The sequence below is a fragment of the Tauraco erythrolophus genome, chromosome 14 (assembly GCF_009769465.1).
Source record: "Tauraco erythrolophus isolate bTauEry1 chromosome 14, bTauEry1.pri, whole genome shotgun sequence".
Lineage (NCBI taxonomy): Eukaryota > Metazoa > Chordata > Aves > Musophagiformes > Musophagidae > Tauraco > Tauraco erythrolophus.
This window is the reverse complement of record NC_141478.1, coordinates 973,015-998,393: the sequence shown is the minus strand read 5'-3', so window position 1 is coordinate 998,393 and position 25,379 is coordinate 973,015. Positions and strand designations below refer to the sequence as shown.

Genomic DNA, 25,379 nt, shown 5'->3' with positions numbered 1-25,379 from the left:
TGCTGCTCCTTTTAGCAGTTCAGGATGGTTTGTGCTCCAGCAGACCACCCCTCCACCAGCACCACCCTGCACAAAACAGGATCCATTTATAAGTACAGAAGGGCAGATGGAAGAGGGTGGGGCAGAACCCTGCTGAATTCTTGCCCAGGCACCTACCCCAGCGACAGCCACCAAGAATTTGAGTCTGCTTACACCTTCCCTGGGCCCCAGTTAGCCCACTCCCATCTTTAGATGGAAGCAGCTGTTCTGGGAAGGGTGGACCCCACGTCGGGGCAGTGTGCGGGTGCCTCTGCGGAGCCTCCCTCCAGGCCAGCTGGTGCCACAGCAGCAGGGACAGGGATGGTTCCGCAGCCTGCCCGCAGAAAGGGCACACTCACGCCCACCAGCACCAGAGCAGCCCTTTGGCAGAGCAGTTCCCAGACCCTCCGACACTGGTTTCCTGCAACAACATCTGTGACTAAAACCCGGTATTTTGCCCAGAAACAGCAGCTAGTTAGACCCCAGCCAAGTCATGCAATGCTTTTAATAGATGTGACCGAAAACCTCACTTGTCCTTCCCGTACTCGCCCCAAACAGCGCTGCTCTCCTGGCAGAAGGGGTGCAGGACACAGAGGAGATGGAGTTTAACACTTTGCTGTCCACAGGAGACAAAGGCACTTCCAGAGGAACTCCAGATCCTGTCCCACAGACACAGAATCGAGGTACAAAAGCCTTTGCCAGGCGAAGTGAGCCTCATGCACCGAGTTCGGTCTGGCGCCGCCTTCCCTTCTTACTGGGTTGGGAATTGGCTTCTGAGTAGTGATGCGCGTGGGCACGGAGTTACACACAGAAAGGAGTCGTTATAAAATGGATCTAAATGAGCCCTTACAGAAGAGTTCCTTAACAGGCCGAAGGGCAGGAGGAGACAAAAGGCCTGAACAGGAGATGGCTCCCAGACAGGATTTAGCTGCCAGGGCTGGAACTGTGAGTTTGTGACTTTGTGATGGCTGAGCGCGGACAAGCTGTCTTGAGAAACACACAGGGAAGCCAGGAAGAGAAACAAGCAAGCTGGACAGGCACGACAGTGTGAGCCACGTATCACTGAGCAGCTCAGGGCTGACCCCGCCAGCGACCTTCCCAGAAAAGTGCGCAAGTTCGCAGGGAACTTGCAACATCAGGAGGAGAGATAAGCTTGGCATGCCTGATCCCGAGAGGTCACAGCCAAGCACAACACACATCTGCCCACGGAAAGAACACACACAAGGCATCTCACTGTCACACCTTTCCTGTCAGCATCAGTTCACGTTTCTCTGACAATTATTTCTTTACCGCCTATTTCAGCTTTTGCCACAGCTCTTCTTGAAACAGCACTGAGACAAGAATTGGGAGCACGAGGGACTGTAACAGCTTCCAGGACACAGTTAACAGCAGCAACCCGAGCAGTGCAATTCTCAGCACACCTCACAGGCCCTCCAGTTCACCATTAAGATGCTACTACGCATATAAAATTGAATAAAGAAACCAAAGTGATTGACAGAAGCCAGGCAAAGTGTGCTCTCAGGGTTCAGGCTTTTAAGAACAAACCTTTTCAGAATTCTGCAACAAACGCAGGGAAACTGCATCATCACTACTTACAGACTGTATGATGATCATCTATGATGATTCTATGATGATCCTAGAGAAAAAGAATCCACTTCCCCCACTGGAACTGGATGCATGGGTGTCACTAAGAGCCCTTAGAATTAAAAAGAAACACAGTGTCTCCAAGTTAATATTGCAGAGCTTTATACTACACTTAACACACTTAGATCATACTTGACACTGTCATAAGGTAGTGACTGATGCAAATACAAACATTGGAAACAACATCTGAAATTAAAAAAAGTTTATTTGAAGATTTGTAAAACAGCTCTGTGAAAGACCAACATTTCCAAGACACTACAATATGATAATACATTTTCCTATTGTTAGAATATTAAAAAAAGTCACAGTCCTTCAACTATCCAAATAAAAGCACACATTTATGGACCAAACATTTCATTTCCACCACCAAGAAAGTACATGGGTTTGAAAATGTGACTAATCAATAGCACCAACACCAGGTGAGCACGGCCCTCATGGGGCCGAGTCTGTGTTTGTCATTACTATGCAATAAAGCGGATTAGTGAAGCAAACCTTACTGCCAAAACAGACCCACGAGCACGGAAGAGAGCTCAGACAATGAAAAAGCAAAATGCATTCTTTTTACATTCCATCAATGCAAACAACAGTAGCAAGCCAGAAACACCAGAGAGCTCCTGCTAAACTCCAAGCTTCCATTTCAGGACAAGAAATCTTCAGAACTTACAAATGCCAGTTCCATTTTAAACACACAACTTTATTCACTTTATGTTTACGCAGTTTGTGCAAGAGAAATGTGCAATAAAAGGTGAAGAACAAGATGCAGAAGTGGGCAGTACTACAAGGATCCAACCACGGCCTCGCTGTAAGGCAGCGCAGGATTACACCGCTTTCCGGTGATACTCGGGAGGGGCTACTTCATAGTCACTGGCACTGAACAACGCAGAGGAATTCTTGGCTAAATATCTATGAAAAACAATGAAAAGATTAAATTACCTTCTGGCCTACCGTCTCTGTCGTTTAGCACCACGAGTGAATTGCTGGGTGTTTGCTGAGAGCATAAAACATAATTTCAAGAGCACAAATCTCACACGTATCTACTAAAGAGTCGGCTGTGGAAAGCACTTAACGATTTGACAGGTCATGCCAAAAAAAACAGTAAAAATAAATCAGTTCCAAACAAGTTGTCAAGCAACTCTGGCTCCAAGTGAGCACAGGGAGGGTAAGATTAACAGGGTGAAAGTTTGTGTTTGAGGTTCAGGCAGCTGCTGTACTACTGAGGGCACTCCGAGGGGCAGGGACAAGGAGCAGGGCACCCCGAAGCTCTGGCTGCACAAACGTGGAACTCAAATGGCTGAAGCAAAACGAGCAACAGCCAACTGAGTGCACCAGCAGAAGATAAGCATGATATGCCATTGCTGCTCGTGGAATGGATTCGGGGATTTCTGGTCGCCGCACTGGCTTCACATTCCCATCTTCACAGCTGGAACCTCTTTGGCACTTGTGCTTACTTCAGACTTGCCCAAAAGACTAGGATCTACTCGAGACTCTAGGACCATTCCAAGACAAGTTTGCCCTGGAAATCAGGCTGATCCATTTCTAGTTCTACTGCCGAGCTGTCTTGGACTTGCTGAGGGTTTTCTTCCAACTTCCAATAGCTTATCCAATCACACGGAGGTAAAAGCCATTATTTACTGGCAAAACAGTTTAACCCTTTGTTACTCTAGTTATTTACAAACCAGTATTTCCAAACACTATCAGTGTACCACTAAAGCAGAACCTTTCTCCTCTGCAGGACTATCACAAATGGAAGTTTACGGCTTTAGTAAAAGCTGACCAAGAAAATCTGCCAGTTCACATGTACATATGGGGGAACACAGGTGTGACCCCTCAGACACTACACTCAAGTTTAATTCTATTTTAGAGTCTCACAGGTGAACTTTAGAATTTACAGGTGAACTAAGCAGCAAATGACTCCACAGTTCCTTATGGCAGTAAGGAAATCAAATGTCTGATGATTTAATTTTTTTTAGAAACCCATCTTGCATTTTGGTCTTGCATTATTTAGAAAGAGGTTTTCATCCTGAATGTAACATGTCTACAGCATCACAGGGTACTGCAGTGCACTACAGCTACAATAACAGTCTGTCCCAGAAATAACATTAGTAAGGCTCATCAGTTTTTGACATTTGCTCAATTGTTGTTGAGTAACTGTTGTGTAACTTAATAGTTTGCTGTAATTGTCATCTGCTTTTTATAGCAACTACAAATAAACGCTTCAACGTTTATTTTGAAATGAGTAGCAGACTTGGACAGTTTAAAAGTGCAGACTAATAGACAGCAAACACTTTTAACTGGCAATAACCTCCATATAGCTGAAGAGAAGTTAAAACCAGTCTTACTCATGTTCCTGTACAGCAGTTTGAGAAAGCTGCACTGCAGGCTTGGCTGAACACACCGTGCACAAGCCCAGGGTTTTACACACACACACATATATTCCAACATGACAACTGTTCACTGGAAATAGGCCACATGGCAATAGCCTGTGCTTCCTGAGTTTTTTCCTTCTCGCTGAAAGACTTAAAGAGTACTTACTTTAAGAAGTCATGCAAATAGTTTAACAGCAAAGCCAGACTCTTCTCATCAAGAGGAGTGTAAGCAAGCATAGCTCCAATTCGCACTGTTTCAAAAGAAGCAGCACTTGTTAGTTATAAACAACAACTTTAACGAGTATTTCAGTATTTCAGGTCTAAAACCTTGCACTAGCACATAAAAGCAGCCCAGGAATCTATTCCAAAATGTACAAGCTCACGTAAAATAATTAGACTATTAAAAATCCATGTCCATTCCAAATCCTTGGGTGGCTCTGAACATTTTAGGTACATGGAGTGAGGAACGAATAAGCCATGTGTTTCGTAGCTGCTTGTTGAATTTGTGCAGCTCACAGCCAGAGACTCAAGACAGGAAAAGGAAGCATTTGGACACTTCTAACTGCTCTTCTTCAGATCTCCATACATCCTACTTACCAAACAGCCTCAGTAGGTGTGGGGCACCATAGACCTGAGACATCGGAGCATCTGGGTGATCTGCTAAAATTTCAGCATATTGAGGCCTCTCAAACTTGTACAGTAGCTGAGTTCCCAGCATGACATTGAAGTATTCTTTAATTCCAGCCACAACTTCATTGACAGCATACTCCCTGGTAAACAGAGAAAACACTGCAAGTCTTGTTCTAGTGGCTGGATGGACACGAGATGAGAGTCGGCTGGGCGAGTCCATCGAAATTCATAAAGATCTTTCACAAGCCCTCAGATTTCTCAAGGTCTGGAGACCACAATATACAGCTGCAGAGAGTGATGCATTTCAAGAGCTCCTTTAAAAATGGACTGTTCTGAACTCAGGAAGAATTTAGGCAAGCCAAGAAAAGCCTTGCTTGTAGTCATCTACTCAGAGAAACTCTTAGAGCTTCGAAGCAACAACACATGTTTATCAGGACACTTACCAGCTCCTCTGTTTTCAACCAAAGTTAATCCCAACTCACATCAGTTTACAAGTACAAAACTACTTTAAGCAACCAGACTGAACTCCTGCTTAGCAGAAGGGGACAGCCACCCAGTATTTCAGGCAACTGACCCTTTCTAACTGGGCCTCTCAATGCCACACTCCTGCAGGTCTCCAACTCCACAACTAAGCGAAGAATAACTGTGCAGGAATTAGCTGTGACACTGTATAACCCTCACTCCACCCTGCGAACAAATTTAGAACAGACATTAGGACAATTACATAAGAGAACGTTAAAACACCCTGACAAGTGAACACACTTCCTCTCGAACAGAAGAAAATAACTTTGCATTTCTGGTTTCTCTCCTTTAAAACAGGAAAACTTCCTTCAAGGATAAACACACCTTGTTTGCTGTCAGGGCTGGACTGCTGGGGTAATTACAAGAAAGGATCTTCAAAGCTGTCACCTCAAGGTAATTAGCTCTGCCCATCTGATTCTTTTAAAGTCGTCATCTATCTCCCTGTCCCCCACCCCGCTACCTCCACCAGAGGGTCCACCCATACAGAAACACTTTGCTCATCTGCCAGGAAGCTTTTTTGATAGTTTGTTCAGCTTGTACATGGCAAGTGCCAATGACTTTATTCACCCCACGCAGGAAGCCTGAGCCAGAATGAAGGGGTGGAGAATTATTTGCTTGGCTTTTATCAGCTTCCTTTAGGAACATGCTTAGGAAAAGTGGGGGAAGCAGAAATAATACCCAGAAAGCACAACTGCGTTCTTGAATTACCTCCTCAAAGATTTCTAAGCTCCTTGATCACCTTGGTTTGGGAACGTGAAGCTGGACATAAGGCTGGGACATGTTCAACAACCTTACTACATTTTCCATGAAATACAAGTCCAACAACAACAGCAAAAGTAGTATTTAAAGTCTGAAGTGACCACTACTTACTTGTTATCAGTATTTCCTCGTGATTTTTTGTAGTTTGCATAATCCTCTAAAATGGAGTCAACGTTCTTCTTGGCAGGAAGATAGAAGAGCTACAAAAGAAATAAAACCGAACAAACACAAGTTGTCTAATTTATGCAGATATATTTATATATATATTTTACAGCAAACAGTTTTCAACAGTTATTTTCTATGCTTCTGGCTGATTTTAGTAAGCAGTTTCACACAAGAAACAAGTCAGGATTCCTTAATACATTTTACATTCATGACAAGGTTTTATACTTTTAAAATGGAAAGTAAAGTTTAATTTACTGTCTCGGGAAGCCTAGCAGAAGTCAAGAATCACTATCTTAAGTGACAGCTTTGTCAGAGCTGCAGAACAACTCAAGATACTGGCAGAACTGGCAGTGAGTGACACAAGCAAGGCAAGGATGGAGGTCAGGTAACACGTGCATCGCATGTTCCTGCAGCCCCGTTCTCTGCCAGCCAAGCAAACTGTTCAAATCACACCAGCAGGCCAAGCACACATACAGTTAACGCCACACTTAGAGCTTAAACAGGTTTTTTAAATTATTTGCCCTTCTGGCTTATGCTTGATTAGACCACATCTATCCTTCAAGTTTACATGCAACTCTGCTGAGCCACAGGGTTAAAACCCAACTGGGATGAGAACTGACAAGTAAGCCATCAGTCTGCTCTTAAACTCTATGAGAGATTTCACTACACTGCACTTGAAAGGGATATGAAATTCCAGTTTCAGTGTCCTTGCCTATACATGGCCAGATGGCTCTTCTGCCAAATTACCTGCTTTTGCCTGGTGATTAAGTCCCAGTCATCTACCAGCCATGGTTTCAGCTCTTCTGGGATTTTCACCTTTACTTCAACTCTGTTCATAAATGTTTCTTCCTGAAAAAAAGTGAAGCCAGACTAATTATTTTCAGATAACTGTCCAAGCTAGAGTCACCCATATTTCTTGTTTTCACAACTGAAATACACCACTGGACCGAGGAACTGCTACAGTAATCCCTGTAGGGTCCACAAGGAACAAGGAAATAGCTTAGATTTTTCAAGACCACTTGGGAACCTTAGTTTTGCAAGTTGTAACACTTCACACTGCCATACTGCAGGACAAAGTGTCACTGTATTTCTGACCAAAACAACCTCCCTGTTTGCTGTCAAAAACTCAGAATCAGAAACACGTACGCTTTCAACCGTTGGATCTACTCGAGCCCTCTTCTTCCTGGGAGGCTGAGGAGTCTCACTGGTACTGCTCCCTTCTCCAATTCCTGGAGCTGCACAGAAAAAAAGAGATTATGCTGCTTGGGAAACCTGGTAAGTCAGTAAGAAATATCAGTAAAAGACAACTTGGAAGAAGGATTTAAAAGTAAGACTTAGATTTCTCAGGTCACCTTTTCACTTTTTTTTTAATTTTAAGTATTACTTGTATTCTGGAAATCCCACAGATTTATGACAGTTTGAGCTGTCTTCACTTATCTGAAGATGGAGGTTTCTACACTAAAAAACAAATCAACGTTCCAGTATCTGTAAGGTTCTTCAGAAGAAATTTTGGATCCAGCAGCTCAGCTTTGCAGGCGTGTCACATCTCCATCTCAACAGAAAACATAAGTTTGACTTATGAAATTATTTCAACAGATCCATGGAGATATCACTTTGCTTTTAATTTGCAAGAGGCCAAAATCCTGACAGACTGAAGCAAGTAGTTTGCGTCCAAACCAAAAAAGTACGCGTTCCTCCTGACCAAGAGGAAGAGACACCTGAAGTCCAAGAGGAACAACACAGGGTGACAGTAAGCAAACTTAGTTGAGGCAGATTTAAAGTCTTATTCCAGCTAAGGATCCTTCGCTAAGGATGTCCACTTACATGCAAAATAAAGACATACTTACTTTTCTGTTTGTTCTTTTTTGTTTTCCTGCAAGAAGAACACAAATTATTGCAAATATAAAGACAGCAATACTTAAAATTGAAAGTAGAAAGCCAGAAAAATTGTCCACCAAGTTCAGAACAACGAGCAAATACTCAGTGGCCTACGGAATATTTAGATAAAAGCACGTGAAAGAAACATCAGGTATGATTTAGCATCACAGTTATGATACTACAAGATTTTTCATGTAACAGGTTAGAATTCACCATTTTGGGAGGGAAATCACTAAACTTAAGCCTACAAAACCCCAGAAGGCACACCAAGAACATTTGGGTATTTAAAACCAGTACTGACTGACACTTAGGCAAGTAACATCTACAGATGCTTCATACTTTCCAAGTGCCCTTGGAAAACTAAACTAGATGGTTTATTTCTACATTTCAAGGATCACTTAGAGGCAGAATACAGGACAAGGAAACAGAAGTGCTGGGAATTATCAGATAAATCTCAACTTCCAGTAAAGCATTGAAACAACATAGTTTTATCACTACAGTAGTGCAGGGAAGTTTAAATAGCACTATCAGAATTCCGTGCATGTCGCTGCACGGACTGCCTACAATTCCGTCATCAGCCTTAGGGGAGATCACAATTCCACTTGTCACTTATTAGAAACGTTTGGAACAGCACTAAATAGCATTGTCCCTAATCTTTACCTTCTTCCAAATGCTTCTCTCAACACTTACTGTTTCTGGTTTACACACTTCACAAGTCTCTATCCTCAGCCCTCATTTTTATTCCAAATTAAAAGCGGTACTTCCCAAAGTTTTAAAGACACCTGAAATACCATGCACACGACATGTAAATATTCAGATAGGTCTAGAGTATCAATGACAAAATTAAACTGTCCTAATAGGTATTTTTGTTATTAGCTGAACTTTGTATATTTACTAACCATATTCAGAAAATTTTAATTCGGAGTACTACTAGTCAGGTCTCAATTTGCCGACTATTAATAGGAGTCCAGTTAAGCTTCTCAAAAAATTGCAGATTGTGTGGATAAAACTCTTCACCAGTACAAGATTATTTCCTTGGAAATTCACCACCATCTCAAGTGACTCCTGTATTCGGGCTTTGAACTGGGTTTATCTGGGTCAGGAAGCAGGCAAAGTTTCTAGGAAGGCCTGAAAACAGGAAGATTAAAGCTTTTTTCAAGTTCAAGTCACAAGTAAGCTTTAGGCTCAAACTGTGGGCAGAATGCAGAGCATCTCTCTCCAGGAAGAAGGAACAATTGCCAAGTTAAGTCACTGATAAGGGACTTGCCTATTGAAGAGAGTCTTTTCTTTCAAACCCAGAGTAAACAAGGAGGAACTGGGCATTCTTTCCAGAATTAAAATCACCAGATAAGAACAGTGTTAAGCATTAGTCTAGAAGCCGTCTCAAAGCACTCGAACAGACAGGCGATATGAAGTGCCACAATCAAGACAGCAAACCACGTCTGTGTCACTGAGGCATAAAGTCTGGCACAAACCATTCTAGGCAGTTGCTTGTGCTCTCCCACCTCATTTCTTATCTTTCAAATCATATGCCTCTGCTTCAAGTCAAAGCAGCCACCTGTTTGCAAAGTCTAAAAGACAAATCTGAGTTAGAGAACAGACAGAAAGAGCTGGGGTTAGAGACAAAACATCAGCGTTTGGAAGATTTTTGATAGCCTGTACAGCAGGCTGTCTGGAATAACACTCTTCACTAGGTGAAAGCAGCTGTGCCAGGTGTTGTGTACAGCAAGTGAAGCGTGCAGCGGGCTCGATATCCAAGAGAAACACGCAGCTTCTGTATCACAGAGGTTAGAGACAGCTCCACGGACAGAAGTCGTAGCCTGAGAAGGTGAAACGTAGCTAGGAGAGGTTAAAACACACCCTGTTGTGCCACTTCACCACGACATTATGAACAGCAGGCCCCACACTGCTGGACAGAAGCAGCACAAAAGCTCTCATTGACTTCTCCTTAGATAGCAAGTACAGCTCAGCTGCTGCTCTTCACTCACGTATTTCTGTTGACTGGCATTTTTCACTGAAAACTGACAGCAGAACTAAAAAGCAGCATGGAAGTTTCAAGGAAGTTTCTGTGAAGAGTTTTAATTAAGAGCCTGAACAGAGGCACAAGGTGCTAAAGATCCCACAGTTCAGACTTAAAGGATGCATCCCACGGCAGTCAGACATTCCCTCCTCAAACAAGCAGGGTCAGCCATGGGTTCTGGCAAGAAGTAACCCAGTCCTCATAGCAGGGTGACTTTAACAGAACAAGAACACACAGCTATAACAAGAATATTCAAGTATTAGGGATCAAAACATGAGACCAAATTAAAAAGCCAAAAATAAATGAACTACTGACATAACCATCTGAAATTGTGTAGAAACAAGACAGTCAGCAGAAAACAAACAGTATTAGAGTGTACAGAATAGCCCACAACAATGAAATGCTATATATTAAAGGTGACAGACAGAAAAGGAAAACAAGCAGTCTGCGCCACAAGAGGAGAATACTGAACTTCCAACCTCAGTATCCAAACCAGGACTGCGTTCACGATCAAACAGTGAGACTGAAGAGGATGCCATAGAAGACAACACACTGAAAGACTGCACTTCACCTTCCCACAGACATTCATCAGAAGAAATCAAGTATCTGTTACAGAGCCTTGGGTACCACTTCAAGAAGCCAGTGTCTTCTGGGACATGTCTAGAGGACTGTCAGCAGAAAATAGAATAGCTTAGAAAAACAGAATTCAACGCAGACAAATGACATCAGGAAAAACAAGACTTTGGAAGGTTTACTCACTCCACAACAGTTAGTGGTCCATGACCAGGTGGATAAAAATGTTGTGGACAGTAACAAGTATTTTGCTTTCCCCAAATCCATGCGTCTTTTAAAGGGACTTAAAAGATCTGTTAGAACCTGCCTACAATTGGTTAAGATATCACAGCAGAGAATGAAGGTAGCTACCACATGGCCTCAAACATTTCAGTTCAATACATTTGTAATGCCAGAAAAAGGAGATTAGGTGCCAGTTTACTGATAAAAACAACAGCTGTAACCATTGAAGCTACGTGAAATCATAAAGGCTCTCCTAATACAAGATGACTAGTAAGAAAAAAGCTAAGTGAAAAGATTCAAGTATGAAAAATAAGTATGTTGGGGAAAAAGCATGAAATCAGGCACCATTGCTCAAGCAGCTTGGTCACTAACTCAGCTGTGAGAAGCAGCAGTCCTATCAAGATTCGGTTAAACCACCAAATGTTATTAGCAAAAAGGATAAAAACCATGATTATATCCATGTATGTCTCCTGTGCCTGGTCAGGCACACAAAACTAGAAGAGGTAAAGAGAACAAAGAAGAGTCAGTAGTGTACAACAGCTTCTACACCAGGAGTAACCAGGCAGACAAGGGCTTTCTCAGGCTGACGACTGGGCAGGAAGAAGAGGGGAAATGTGGCAGCTTTTTATCATTAGCAATAAAAGGTGATGCTTGAAGAATTAATCAATCTTTCCACAAGACAGATGAAAAAAGACCAAAAAAAAACCAAAGCAGCAGACATTAAAGAGATAGGAGTCATCCTCCTTCCTCCCCTCTTCGACACAGTACTGAATTAAAATGAGAACACACTGCCAAGATGATGGCGATGCCAGAAGTCCAAACGGTTTTGAAGTTACTAGATGAATATAAGACAATCCTACAAAGGGTTATTAAAGCCATCAGATGGGTACAGCCTACAGCTCTAAAGTCCCTCAATTACAGACTGCTCGAAGAAAAAGGGTATTTGAGGGAGAACAGCATTCTAGACTCGACTCACTCGATCTCCCTAAGCACGTGTTACTGGTGACCATCAGACAGCAGAAGAGCTTAGGGAAATCTCCGGCTTGAGTCGGGGCTGTCATTCTGATGTTATCACAGCCCCAGACAACTGGCATGTGGGCAGCGTCCGTGTGCTGCTTGGCATTTAGAGGGCTTGAAGTCACCTGTGAGAGCTCCCAGCTGTGCCACAGCAGAGGACGCCACACGAGACAGGCAGCAGAAGCATGTGCTTTTGAGTGATGTGTCCAGATTAAGAACAAGACTTGTACTAGAAGAAAAAAACAGTAACTCCCATGTTGAAGCGAGACGCCGTTTTAAGAGTGTATCTGACAAGACTGCTTGTATAGATAGAACTTAAAACCAGATCAAATTTGTGATTAGGGCTGTATCTTCCCTCCAGAACGCTCTCAGTCGCCCTTCTGATTTTCCAAGCACCCGTTAACTCCGATTGTTCACTCTTTTTTTGCAAGTTAGTCATATGAGGCACATGAAAGGCAGCATCCACTTTTAGAGCTGGAATTCAGCAGAGCTACATACAAAACAGCCTGGAGAAGCCAGGACCTGTAGTGTTGTATTTCATTTTTGGCAACCTGCTCCAACCATACACATTTTTTGGTAAGATAGCCTCTTGTTATCTTGCTAATTATTTTGAAAATAAATGTACACAACCTGCATGATATTGCTTACAAACAGTCTCAAGAGCTTTTTGAACCAGTTGCTGCAGGTTACAGAAACAGTTATTCTGAACAGACTCAAGCCAACAATAAAAACATAGCACATTAAGGAGCAAGTTCAAACCCCATATTTCCAACACCATCCCTCCTAGCAGCCTCACTCCCAAGACTTACAGAAGATAGTGCAGTTTAGTGCTGATTTCCATGGAAATAGAACTCCAGGCTACAGTACACATGGTGACCAAAGGTAACCTGAAACTATCCAGTTTCAAAAATCTGCAGTCAGTTGTCCTGTTTCTTTTTAATGAGTGGACACACTGACTGCATTTGACTACTCATATTGTACCCTATCCCAACTGGAAAGGTGTACATTCCAGAGAAACTGAAAACTAGTCGTCCATAGCAGCTTTAAAAAGAAAACCCGAAATTATACACTGCAGCACTTAAAATGGTTAATTGAATTGCTCCCAAAGCTTACATTATTACAACTGAGAACTTTCTTCAAAAGAAATCTATGAAAGCAAGGAGACTTGGATTTCAGGATGACAATCCTGGTTTGACAATCCATCCTTAACTCACCGCGTCGATATTGTAGGGGTCTCCAAACAGCAAACAGTATGCGCTCCATCTCGTCTGAAAAATCTAGGCACAATGGGGGTTGAGTTAAGGAAAGAATGTCAGACCTCGTGTTTAGCCTTAAAGAGAATCTATTTAAGATTCAAAAATTTACCTTTTTAGCAGCATATCATAGTCTGACTGAACATTCCTGGAGGATAAGTTGCACTTAGTTATTTCCTTTCCGTTGTCATTTGGCTATCTGAAGAGTAAGTTTCAAAATATAAGCTACCTTTCCCTTTGTCCAATCCTCCAAGAATGCTGCAAAAGGTAAATTTTGAGGCCCAAATAGGTTGACAGTATTACCCTCTTAAAATAGTTGCATGATCAGTTTCTCCCCCTCCCCACCATCAGTACTCTGTGTCTGCAATGACCTTAAATTTACAACACAAGAACAATCGAGAAGTTTTATTTTGGAACTGTATTTTGAGATTTTTTTCAGAAACCATCTTGCCTTTAGCTGTAAGCAGTAGCCTGGTCAATCAGTATCACAACCCTGCATCACTGCTAGGGTAAGTCCAAGTACTTCCTCTCCCTCGGCCTCCAAATAGGGAAGGAAAACAGGGAGACTTTGTTGAAAGAAGCACAGGTATAATTTAGAAGGATGCATTGGATGCTGGTAATGGCTAGAGACTAGGAGCAAGATCAGTGCAACAAGCATATGGGACCCTGTTACAAGTAACTTTCACAACATAACACTGCTGTTCTAATGACAACAGTTTTCCTTCCTCCCCTTTACAACTCATCAAGGACTTAATTTTTCCAATCGAAATGAAATGCAAGTTTCGGAGAATCAGCTTATGGTCTGTTTTGCTATGATGGAAACAACCACCCATGCTTAGGATAGTGATGACCACAAAAAGCAAAGCCACTCCCTTTCCCCAACTGGTTTCAATCAGAGAGGAAAGACAGACCTGGTAACATGCTCTCGGGCTGAAGATGCAGTCATTTTTGCTGCGTGGGTCTCCCTTGGATGCAACATAATGAGGTGTGGTTGAGAGGACTAAGCCAACTTTGATTTCAAGCACAGGTTAACATTTAGCATTTACTCAGCCAGAGAGAACAACTCATCCCACTGCGATCAGACTGGGCTACCAAGATGACTAAAGCTGACAGCATGGGGAACCTAATCCTGAACGGACTGTTGGTCTGGTCTCTGCAATGCAAATCGTAGGCATTCACAACTGAGTCATCACTACCTGTGTTAAAGCTACACATGAAATACTTCTGCTCCCACTGACTAAAGTGAAAGACGACTCAGGTGCAACAACGCCTTAAGCAGCCAAATTAGTAATAGTCATAATTTAGGTCTGTTTTAATTAGATTTTAATGATATTCATTAGGAACTGTCAAAACAGACATTTGGTTTGGAGGTTTTTTCACCCTCAAATGAAGACAAACAAGTGACTAGGTCCCTGTCAGAGGTCCATCCTGAGCAGACAGAGGACACCACATCAATGGTGTGAAAGCCCCTCAGAATCTACAGCAACATACCAGAAGGGAGCATGCATGCAGCGTTATGTCCAGATCCATTGGACTACCCATTCCAGAGACCACGAGCCCACTTACAGCCTTGGCTAGGCTTTGACTAACCCCAAAGTGAAATCTGCATTCAGGATCTGGAGGAAAAAAAACAAACACCACCACCAAAAAACCCAAACCAAAACAAACAAAAACCCAAACCTGTACCCACTACCACTACACTTCTCAAACAAACGAGAAATGTTCTGTAACATAAAGTTGTCCCTAAATGAGACATGAAATCTGAGGCTGCTCTTAGGAACTGATGTCATTTCAACAGCTTCCTCATGAAGACTAGCATCATAAATGAAGTTAGGAGTTCAAAACGTCACATTAGTAATGACCATCTTCATAATTAAGTGAAGCACTACCCCAAACAGAACAGTTTATGACACATGAGCAAAGCAGTAGAGCTGCACTGATGGCATGAGAACCTAAACATTACACCATACAAGCCTATTCTGAAAAACAAAAAGGATGGAATGAAAGAAATCTGACAGTTACATCCCGAAATTATTTTTTTCTAATAAATGTCTGAGCTTGCTTCTGGTCTCTTAAAATGGAAAACCATTTTTAATAGCATATGGGCTTAGTTTAGTCAAAAAGAGCAAAACAAAGACTTTAAATGCAGTTTTAACAATTGAACAGGAAGAAGGCAAGGCATTTCAGGGATTTTGTTCAAAAGTGCTTGCACAGCTTGGAAGAACTGTAAAATTCTATACAGAAATAGATTTCACCAAGGTACACGACGAGTCTTACAAGGACTCACCACTTTAAGCGTCAGTTCACTAAATTTAGAGGAAGAGTGCAAAAAAAGCACAGAGTGTTGGTGTCTGCTCAGCACCTTGCTTCAGCATTAAACACTGCAAAATCTAAGGTGGCAGTTTGAATAAAATACTTCAACAAAGGCCTTTTGGTATCACAGAAGTGAACCACAACTTTGGTACAGGTTTGTCAGAAGTAATGAGTTTAGCCTGCAGAGCCATTCTAAGAAAAACACTACTTAAAGATCAACAGTAAAACTGACATGCAAAAGTTTGCCAAGTTTTTTGGGTGGGGCTTTGGGGGGGAGTCGTTTTGTTTGGTTGGTTTTTGTGTGGTGTTTTGGTTCATGGTTTGGTTTTTTTGTTTGTTTTAAATAAAAATCTTCTTACACTTCAACATTTTTCTGCTGCAGACCAGAAGTCTTCTTGCCCGGAGCAGCGCCTCTCATCTTCCCCTCTGCATATTGTTCCCTTTAAAAGAGCAAATTTGTAAATAGGACTCTAAAGGAAAAAGCAGCTTGTTTTCCCTCAAAGGAGATCAGATTATGCAAAACATTTAGAGAACGACTAGTAAATGGCTTTGCAAATCAGTGTCTGTCATGAGCAAGAACAAGTTCAACTCATCAAGAAAATTTAGACTTCTTCATGCAACATTAGCAGTATGAACACCCATTTCCTTCCCCTTCCACCATCCTTGTTACTCTGAATCACACGGAAGCAGCACACTGCTGCTGAAAAATACAAACCAACTTCTCCATAAAAGCATTTCTAGTCAAGATTAGCATTCACAAAATCAAAGTATTTGTAGGCATCCTGAAGCTAAGATCCTCACCACTTAACAGTATCTTTTAAGGATACAGCACAAGGGTCACTTTTAGCCACCTGACTTCCACATTACAGGATGTACTGGTGCCATCAGCCCACCCTTCCATAAAACTTCAAGCCACCATTTAAACACTAAGCAGCAGTTTGCTCTTTCTAAACTGCTAGAGGACAAAGATCAGAACACCTCTCTAAGCCAAAGCATCTCAAGAATAAATGAACATATGAATATGTCTTGAAGGCTTTTTTTTAGAACTCATTAACTTCCCTTGATATACAGTTGTTGGACTGAAGATCTATAAAAAAATCATTTACTGACAAGGCCTTCTAACAAAAATACTTACTGATTGGCCTTTTGAAGTTCTTTTTGTTTCTGCAAATTGGTATCCACGTATTTGAGCACTCTGCTTTCTGGAACCCATTCATCCCAGCTGAAAAAAAAAAAATAAAAAATGAAACCATCATTCAAAAACATTGGATAATTACATTCTACACACAACAGTCAATTAAAAGCTTCAAAGAATTTGAGACTGAATTCTGCTTTTGTAGCAAGTCACAGACGGGCACAACTCAAAGTGTCAATTACCAAATACATTCCCCACTGACAGAAGCTGTTAACAATTTTTCTAGGGAAGTGTAACCCTCAGTCATTTCCAAAGAGTTTCCCAAACTTGAAGGATGGGCAATTTAGGAGGGAAGGGACTGTCTTTAATTTAAAAGAAGCATCTCAGGAAAATAAAAGTTTTCTATGCTTACTAAATTATTGGACACCTGTAGCCATAACTATATTATGAAGCAAGTTTCCTTTATCTATTCCAACATTTTATAGGTTAACAAATTCAACAATAAGATCTTACTGTAAGAAGAAGAGCTCTGATTTCTGTCTGTGAAGGAAACCAAGATGGCATGAATATTTGAAGAATCTGAAGTGAACGATTTAAGAGAACAGGTGTTGGGGACATTGCCATTATGAGCAAGAATTCCACTTTGACAACAAGTGGATTATCTGAGCAATCTGACAGTTTATTTCAAATAAAACACATTAAAAGAAGTGGCCAAGATATTCCACAGTAGGCAAGTTAAAGCTCTATATAGAAAGAGTTCTGCACCATTTTCATTTCATGGCAATAGCTACCACTCTGAGAACACCAAGGTGTCAAAAATCAATCCTGCTCCAGGAGCACAAGGTCTTCAAGAGTGTTCAGGCAAGCTCAGCATCCAAGTGTTGGAGAAACACATGTCCAGCTGTACACATGCTAAGATTACGTTTTTAGGATAGTGTTTGGTCAGATATTTAAGCCACTTATCTCAATCCTGCCTGTACATCTGCAAGAGACCTTCAAAAGAAGTACTATAACACTGTGTGGCACATTCTGCTGTATGATGAAGAAACTTTTTTGGTATCCTAACTGTTGATATTTGCAAAAATTATCAAGTTAAGCAATTAACAAAGGACTGTAATCATAGAAACAAAAATCAAGGAGTTCTATTGCCCCAGTTGTCTAGATCATGCAGCAATGCCACTTTCAATGTATTCGACTGGAAGCTTGAAGGCAAAAAAAACCCTCAAACAGCAGAAGCAAGAAAAGCAGGAGTCACGACATCACTTCTGGCACCCTTCAGAGAGACACAAGGAGAGGACGTGTCAAATTTATGCTGCCTCATTAACATACAGCAGCCACCATCAGAACCAATTATGCTCCTTGAAACCCAGTGTTTGCAATAAAACATTCCTGTCCCTTTGGCAGGGAGGGTGTGCGGATGCATTTAAAAAAGTTCCGCATTAAAACACGAAGTTCAGCTTTTAGTCACATCAGTGAGATCAAGATACTAGTGACTAAGTCTTCGCTCTAGAGTCTGCAGCATTGAAATGAAACCAAATCCAACAAAACAGGAAAGTGCTCCCTGAAGGAATTCTGCAGTCTGAAGAGCTGAAGCTTTTAATCGCTAAGAAAAAGCCCCTACTTTTCCTAAATTCAAAACTCAATGGCAGGACAGAATTCAAATGACAGAAAAAGACAAGTTCATAAACGCAATAAGCTCGTGAAAGTATTCACCTTTAAACAGGCTGGACATTTATTTTGTGGAAATGCCTTTATTCTTCAGAAATCTCTCAGCTAGAATCCTACCATTTTTGCAGAAGGGAAAAGCATCTCTAACGACCTTAGCAGGAGAGGCAAGAACTGAAACACAGGCTAAACCTGCTCCTGGGAAGGACTACGACAGCCTTTCCCCTTCTGAGCACAGACTTCCCGAAGGCATGCTTCTCCACATCCTCGCTACCAAACTTGGCTGCCAAAAGTGGTGTAAGAGTAAAGTACACTGTGTATCTGAGTAAAGAGCTTTGCTCCACCTCAGGACGGGTTGCCTCTCCTACCAACACATAAGGAGGAAGTTTTTGTACTAGATATTTCTGCCAGGGAGGAATTACGGTGACTGTTTTCAAGCTTGAACAAACAGAACTCCATAAAGCATTCCCGTTAGCCTACGGACACCCTAAGCTAGTCAGTCTACACAGCCAAAGCTCTGAAGGAAACAGTTGGTCAGGTAATGTTTTCTCTGTGTTACTATAAATCACTGGCTTATGTATCAAAATAATTTAGGTCAATTTCAGGAAAAAACTCCTACCACCACGGATGTCCAGCTCGCATTCAAACTGATAAAGCCTGCGTTTTCCCATGGAGGAAAATGAAATACTGCTTTTGTTTTATGCAATACTTACTTTTTATTCCAACCACTGTAATGGATGAAGTATTTCACTTGCTTGTCCTTTATGGCAACCTTTACGCACTGGAACAGAGAAGAAATTCCATCAGACCAATGAGAACAAAGAGCTGGGCGAGTTTTGCTTTTTTTAGCCTTCAGAGTTTAAACATGCAGAGATTCCCATGCAAGCGACTGAAATCCCAGCAGCTATTTCACAGCAGAAAGTTGGTTTTCTAACACAAGTCACTGCCTGTTTACAGATTGGGAAGGGCTGGGCAAACAGGCGACTCTGCTCAGCTGTCCAAAGGGACACCTTCATTCTCGAAAAGGATGGGAAAGCCCTGAGGATGATGAGGAGAGTAAAGAAGCAGTCACTGCACGACCCCCAGGTTAGCCAGAAGCCATCCACTAGAGAGCTCGGTCCCATGCAGGCCCCACCTCACAGACAGCTAAGCTGGCTGAAGTAGAGGAGCCTTCAAAAGTAAGATAAATAATAAGGATTTCTACAGTCACAGAGAGTGCATTATATTCAGTAGGAAGAGTTGCAGTAAGGGCTTTTTCTACATTAAGAATGTATAAATGAGGTAAATAACAGTTATTTCCATCAAAAGACTGGCCTATGAATACAGTAACTTCCTCATACACCAATACTAAGGTGAGACCATCAAAAGAGGGACACATCATACCCAACGAGGTTGCTCCAACCACTTCACGGTATCACTCAAGGTTCAGAAGCATCCCTCACAAACTTTTCTGCCTTACAGTTTAGCACAGCCTTACTCACAGTCTGCAAGACCCCTGCTCAGCTCATCCAGAGGAATACATTCAGGTGAGCTGGAACAGCCACGTGCACCACCCAGTTAACAACACAGCTTCCTCCCACCCTGCAGGCTGGCACGTCAGAGCTCAAACTACCACATCTATACAAAAGAAAAACAGAGACACATGCCTCTTCCTGCAAAAGCACAGCCCAGAACAGAAGCCACATAACCCACCTCATGTCCCTGAACTTCTTAGCTACACCAAATTAAATCCACTGACTTCAGCTTGGATAAGGCGCTTCATCCAGAAGGGTAAAGTCTTGCTCTGGACACACCGAGTCACAGGTGCCACTGCACCACTTCAACAGTGAAGCAGTGAGTGTTGCAGAAGGTGAAGAATCACCCTCTTTGGCTCTAGCTTTTAGTTCCTTTTTAAAGGATTTTTTCCATTGAAGTGAAAAGTGACTCACAGAAGTCTAACTGCTTATGGTCTGGAGGCTGTACAGCATTTTCTCAAGACCTTTGTGGTGACTCCTTTCTGTACTCTCTCCAATTAAAAACAACTTAATTGTCAACATAGGGAAGAACACCGTATTTCAGTCCTAACCTCCCAAATGCCATGTATGGAACTTAAACTCAGTCTCACCTAGACCTGCAACTAGGAGTAAGGATATCCTAACCTTATTTGATATACTACTGCACCAGTGGCTCACTTTGAACAGCCCTGGAGGTAAAGCCAGCCAAATACAGACTGGGTGCTTAAAAAGTGTCTTCTTGTTTTGAAGAATGTAAGAACTGAGCATGAAGTAAAAGCAGATTCAAGCACATTTCTATACCAAAATATTTTCCATCCTGCTGGAGGTTAGAAGTGTCTTAAGTGAATCTCATTTACCTCTGCATTGTAGAGGGATGTACAAACAGTTACTGCTTGTCACAATTTTTCATACTGCTCTAACACAAACAAGTGTTTCTCTGACCATCTTGCTATGGGAAGCCAAGGATATGGTCATCAGGAACAAAATAACTTGTGTACTGAGAATCATGGATGAAACAGATCAAAGGAACAAGAGAAAAACTGAGGTTATTATTCATTGCTACCTACAAATTATCTTCGTAAAGTTAGATCCAGTTCCTTCTGCCATTCCAGGAGCCCAGAAGAATCCAGAATCAAATAAACAGCCAGCCAAAAGCTACCTTGCCAACTGGGAAATCCCTTCTAGCACACCAGGCTGGCAGAGCCAGCTCCTGCAGCACTCATTCCGCCCTGGCGTAAAGGAGAAGAGGGCACAGCACGGGGAAGCACATGGCTGTAGCAGCTCCGGGCAGGTTCATTGACCAAAGAGTTAAGACTGCTGCTAACACAAGTCTGTTTCCACAAACCCAGAAGCCTTGATTACTCTCCTCTCTGTACTAGCACCTGGGCAGGCACTGGCAGAAGATAACATTCTGAGCATACGTTCACAAGGAACTTGTCCTCCAGTTGTAGAGCAAGGGAGAGAACAGAGGAGAATCACTGAAGTGAAAATGTTTTGGACAAACACGTCCCCTGTCAACAGTCTGAACGCTGGTTTAACATTAGAATGACTATTTCCTGATAGGATGAAAGGAGATGTCAGGTATTTCTAGCTGCCTCCCTACCACCAACCACCCCTCTGAAGTTGTCCCAGTTAACACTTACTGACACTAAAACCTTATAGACTTAAATCTCTGTTTAAGGTGCCCCAGGAACTTCTGCAAGTCTTCTAATCCACACGGCTACAAAAGCCCTTTGTTTCAGTTTCAGAGGAGGTGGAGACAGGCAGCCCAACGAGGAGCTACACCTTCAGCAAAGCAGATGGCATGGCAGTGACATCTGCTTAAGGCCCCCAGGAAGAGCACATCACTGAGCGTGCTGCAGTGCAGGCCTGCAGCTGCAGCACAGGGACACTCCTCCGAGTCACAAACTTGCACTGGTTTCTGCAGTGAAAAGCCAGAACCAAGAACGTCGCTTCCCCGTCACTCTCATCCAGCACTATCTCCTGCAGTGCTGTCCCATCTGAAGACCACTGATTGTACTCAGCCACCTCCACCTCTGAGGAAGCCCAAACTGCAGCTGACTTCCTAGCTCATGCATTGGCACCAGCACCAAGCCCTGCGGGCACAAACTCCTTCCAGTGTTCTGGGAACACAGGTGGATTGGATGTTCCACACACAGCCACCTGGCCTTTAGGAGTTCACCAGAATAGCACAGGTTTTCTGAAATTTTCCTATAATATAGTGCTGTAGGACTTAAAACTAATTAATTTCATATATTATCATGTTTTCCTTCATTTTAGTTCCAGTCTTTAATCCCATCTAGTGAGGTACAGCAGGTAAACTAATACAATTCCTTATTTTCTTGGAGAACAGTCAGAACTGTCTGCAGCAACAAGCAACCACACATACCTTTGCTTCATAAAGGAGAGGTCCATGAAAACAAAGGACTCGTTCACCTGAAAGAAAGTTGCAGATTAACATCTTGGAACATCACCAACGTGCCATTTCTGTAAAACATAAGTCATCAAGTACAACACAAAATGAATCCAGTGTCAACCTAGAGAGAAATTCAAAGGCAGACACTGATTTGAGAAGCAGGCTGGTGTTTGATAAGCAAATTCACTCACACAGAAGAGGATCAGAGCTCTGATTGTTCAGGTCACCAAGAGAAGATTCCTGAGGCCCTTCCTGAAGAGCACTGGTGCAAGGACAGCCGCATGCAAACCAAGTCCAAGCCTGCCTGGAGTTTTATGGAGCAGCTGGTTACTTCAGCAAACAATTAGCATCAAAACTCACATACTTGCCCATACTTCCAGCCACCGACGACCCAAGTTATAGACACCCTTCCATCCTGCTGCAAGGCTGGCACACAGAGCTCCTTCCAAGCCTTGAATTCCAGATGCAGACACCAAAACACACTGGCCCTACACAAATGGACCACTTCAGCCTAGGAACTCAAGCAGTAAGCAAGTAAAATCACCTTACTGTAAGGGATTCTTTAGTCTCTAAAACATTGCATTTTGATTCAGAGGAGCAAATCAGCTCTCCTAAGAGATGCCATCTGAAGCTCCTGACATGAACAAAAGCCAGTGATACCAGTGCTCCTTTCCCTGCAGGAAGCACACCACCGGGTACCGCTTGTTCAATGAAGTCAGGAAGAGAGAGGCACCAACATTGTTTCCCCATCCGACTCGTGAGACAGAGGAGTGCCAGGTCTGTGCAACAGCAAGAAAAACTGTTCACTTTGTGGTTTTTAAGTAGGAAGAGATTGCTCTCCAGTCCGTTTTTTTTTTTCCCCTCAATGGCAAGGTCTTATTGTGCGGTTACACTGTGGAAATTTGAACGTACTTAACACAGGATATCTGAGTGCAGATGTTTCCTTCTCGAAAGCTGCAGTACCTCGCATTCTCAGAGACCCGCTGCACAATGCACTCCAGGGCACAGCACACATCCAGTTCTTGCTGCTGTTTCTAGGACACAGAGGACAGAAGAGAGAGCTGTCCTCTGTCAACCGTGAGCAGGCCGTACACCAGGGGTACGCAGGTATTTATCCAGTCCCCTCATTGGGCTGGGAAGGAGGTGTGCAGCAGCAGGTTGTCTCACCAGCAGCAGAACTCTGGATGCCTTTTTTTCCTCTTGAGCAGCTCAGGAATGACTGGGATGGAACAAGGACCAGTCCACGGGCCAAAGGTTTAAAATTACTCTCGACTGTAGATCATACTCTGCTCTTCAAAACCACTTTCTGCATATTCCAGTGATAAATACAGCCAGTGGCACATGGTATCATTAGCTTTGACTCGCCTGAATCCCGTTCAATTCTGGCTTTACTTGCCTCTTCACCCCACAGTTGAAATCACAAACACATTTACATTGTGGAAAAAAACCTTAAAATGTTGACTTCCGTACTAAATTTAGGTTGCTCATATTCCTACAGCTGTGAACACAATTTCAGCCTGGAATTCCACTTAAGTTTTAGTTTCTGCAGTTCAATGGATTTCACGTTAATTATTATAGCATGAATCACACATTAAAATCTTGGTTATTTCTGCGGGTTCATACCACCACTGGCATTAACGCGTGGCACGGAACGCTGACGCACAACTGAACGCACTCCGACACGAGCAGCCACAAAGCACACACAATTAGTGGTGTTTGAGCTCCCAGTCATTCTCCTGCAAACTGTGCTTTTCCAGACAAATCACGATCGGATGGAAAGACTTGCTTAGAAGCCAAAGTGAGAGAGGGGCAGAGAAGAAAGGGTAAAGTAAGTTTCCATTTACCACTGTCCAGCATTTTCATTTACTTATAGAATCACAGAACGGTTTGGGCTGGAAGGGACCTCGAAGACCATCCAGTTCCAACCCCCCTGCCATGGGCAGGGACACCTTCCACTACACCAGGTTGCTCAAAGCCCCATCCAACCTGGCCTTGAACACTTGCAGGGATGGGGCAGCCACAGCTTCTCTGGGCAACCTGTGTCAGTGCCTCACCACCCTCAGAGGGAAGAATTTCTTCCTTAGATCCCATCTAAATCTCCCCTCTTTCAGTTTAAAGCCATTGTCCCATGTCCTGTCACTACACGTCCATGTCCAAAGCCCCTCTCCAGCTTTCCTGCAGGCCCCCTTTAAGCACTACTTATATTAGTATCAATCACAACCATTATCTAAAAATCAAAATGTATGCAAAATAAGTTTTATAAAAAGCATAATCCTAACCCTTATTCATCGGTGCTTTGTTGCAAACATGGATTCCACCACAGCTGCAGCCCGAACACTGTCCCCAGGAATCCTCCTACTCGAGGATCCCTAACTGAGCCCCCTTTTCAAGGGAGGATAAACAATAACCACGTTTCAAACTCAAGAAAATAAAAATCCTCGCAGACGTCGGAGATTCCAACAGTTTTAACGGCAATGAATGCCCATGTTTGCAAGGAAACGAAGCATATTTAGAATAACCGGAGACAGGGAGGCCCCAGTCTTACCGGTGGGAAAAACGAGAAACAGGAAGAGAGACAAAGACTGGAGGAATTCATTTTTTCCACGCATCCTCACGCCGTCAGGGCTAAAACCCAAACCACCCTCTGCGATGAGGGCTCACAAACACCGCAGGCTCCCTGGCAGCCTGCCCCGGGGCCGCCATCACCCTCCGCTTCATCCCCGAGCCGAGACCCGCCGCGGGCCGCGGCTGCCCGGGGCCGGTACGTGCCGGGAGCCCCCGCCACGGGCCCGTCCCCGCCGCCTCAGCGCACCGCGACCCCGCGGAACAGCGGCGGCATCTCCCCCCCCCCGCCTTTAAACCGCCTCCTTTGCTCCCCCCGGCCCACCCACCGCTGCCAAGCCCGGGGAACCAGCGGCGGTAGCGCGCTGAGAGCCGGGCCTCAGGGAACCCACCGCCGCCCCGGCCTCCGCACCCCCCCACCCCGCGGCCCGCTCCCGCCCAGGCCCCGGCCCCCCACCCGCGCCTCGGGCCCACCCCACCACCCCCCGCCCGCACTCACCCTCCTGGAATTTCGGCTTGGGGTCCTGCTTGGGCGCCATTTATAAGTGACTCTCCCTCCTCCCGCCCCCTCCCCGCGGGGGCCTCACCGCCTCCGCCGCATTATGCGCGGCCGGCCCCAGCCCGCGCCGCGCCGCGCAAGCGCGCTGCGTCCCGCCGCGTCCCCCGCGGCACGCTGGGAGCTGTAGTCTGCGGCGGGGAGAACCCCGCTTCCAGGCCCTGCGCTCCGG

General features: G+C 43.6%; 1 protein-coding gene across 5 annotated transcripts; it reads right to left on the bottom strand.

Moving 5' to 3' along the window:
- Window positions 1-1,849: 1,849 nt before the first annotated feature.
- Window positions 1,850-25,259, bottom strand: MORF4L1 (mortality factor 4 like 1). 5 transcript variants are annotated; one of them, XM_086619981.1, is made up of 14 exons: window positions 25,151-25,259; window positions 22,063-22,109; window positions 18,894-18,961; window positions 17,029-17,094; window positions 16,516-16,602; window positions 15,740-15,820; window positions 13,029-13,091; window positions 7,952-7,977; window positions 7,251-7,339; window positions 6,852-6,953; window positions 6,051-6,139; window positions 4,626-4,798; window positions 4,195-4,279; window positions 1,850-2,565 (listed from the first exon to the last, which is right to left on the bottom strand). In XM_086619981.1, exons 1-14 carry the CDS (start codon window positions 25,188-25,190, stop codon window positions 2,481-2,483), a joined length of 1,101 nt encoding a protein of 366 aa, XP_086476107.1. In that variant the 5' UTR covers window positions 25,191-25,259; the 3' UTR covers window positions 1,850-2,480. The 5 variants fall into 5 exon arrangements, with proteins under 5 accessions (XP_086476107.1, XP_086476110.1, XP_086476106.1 ...); XM_086619984.1 differs by having other exon boundaries at window positions 17,029-17,055; XM_086619980.1 differs by lacking the exon at window positions 17,029-17,094 and adding an exon at window positions 13,979-14,032.
- Between the last annotated feature and the right edge of the window lie 120 nt (window positions 25,260-25,379).

Coding starts and splice junctions, on each gene's coding strand:
- MORF4L1 (XM_086619981.1), bottom strand. CDS start 25,190: ATGGCGCCCAAGCAGGACCCCAAGCCGAAATTCCAGGAGG. Junction 16,603..17,028: donor TCAGAGCTCTTCTTCTTACA/GTAAGATCTTAT, acceptor TTTTTTTTTCAG/CTGGGATGAATGGGTTCCAG. Junction 7,978..13,028: donor ACCCCTACAATATCGACGCG/GTGAGTTAAGGA, acceptor TTCTTCTTGCAG/GAAAACAAAAAAGAACAAAC.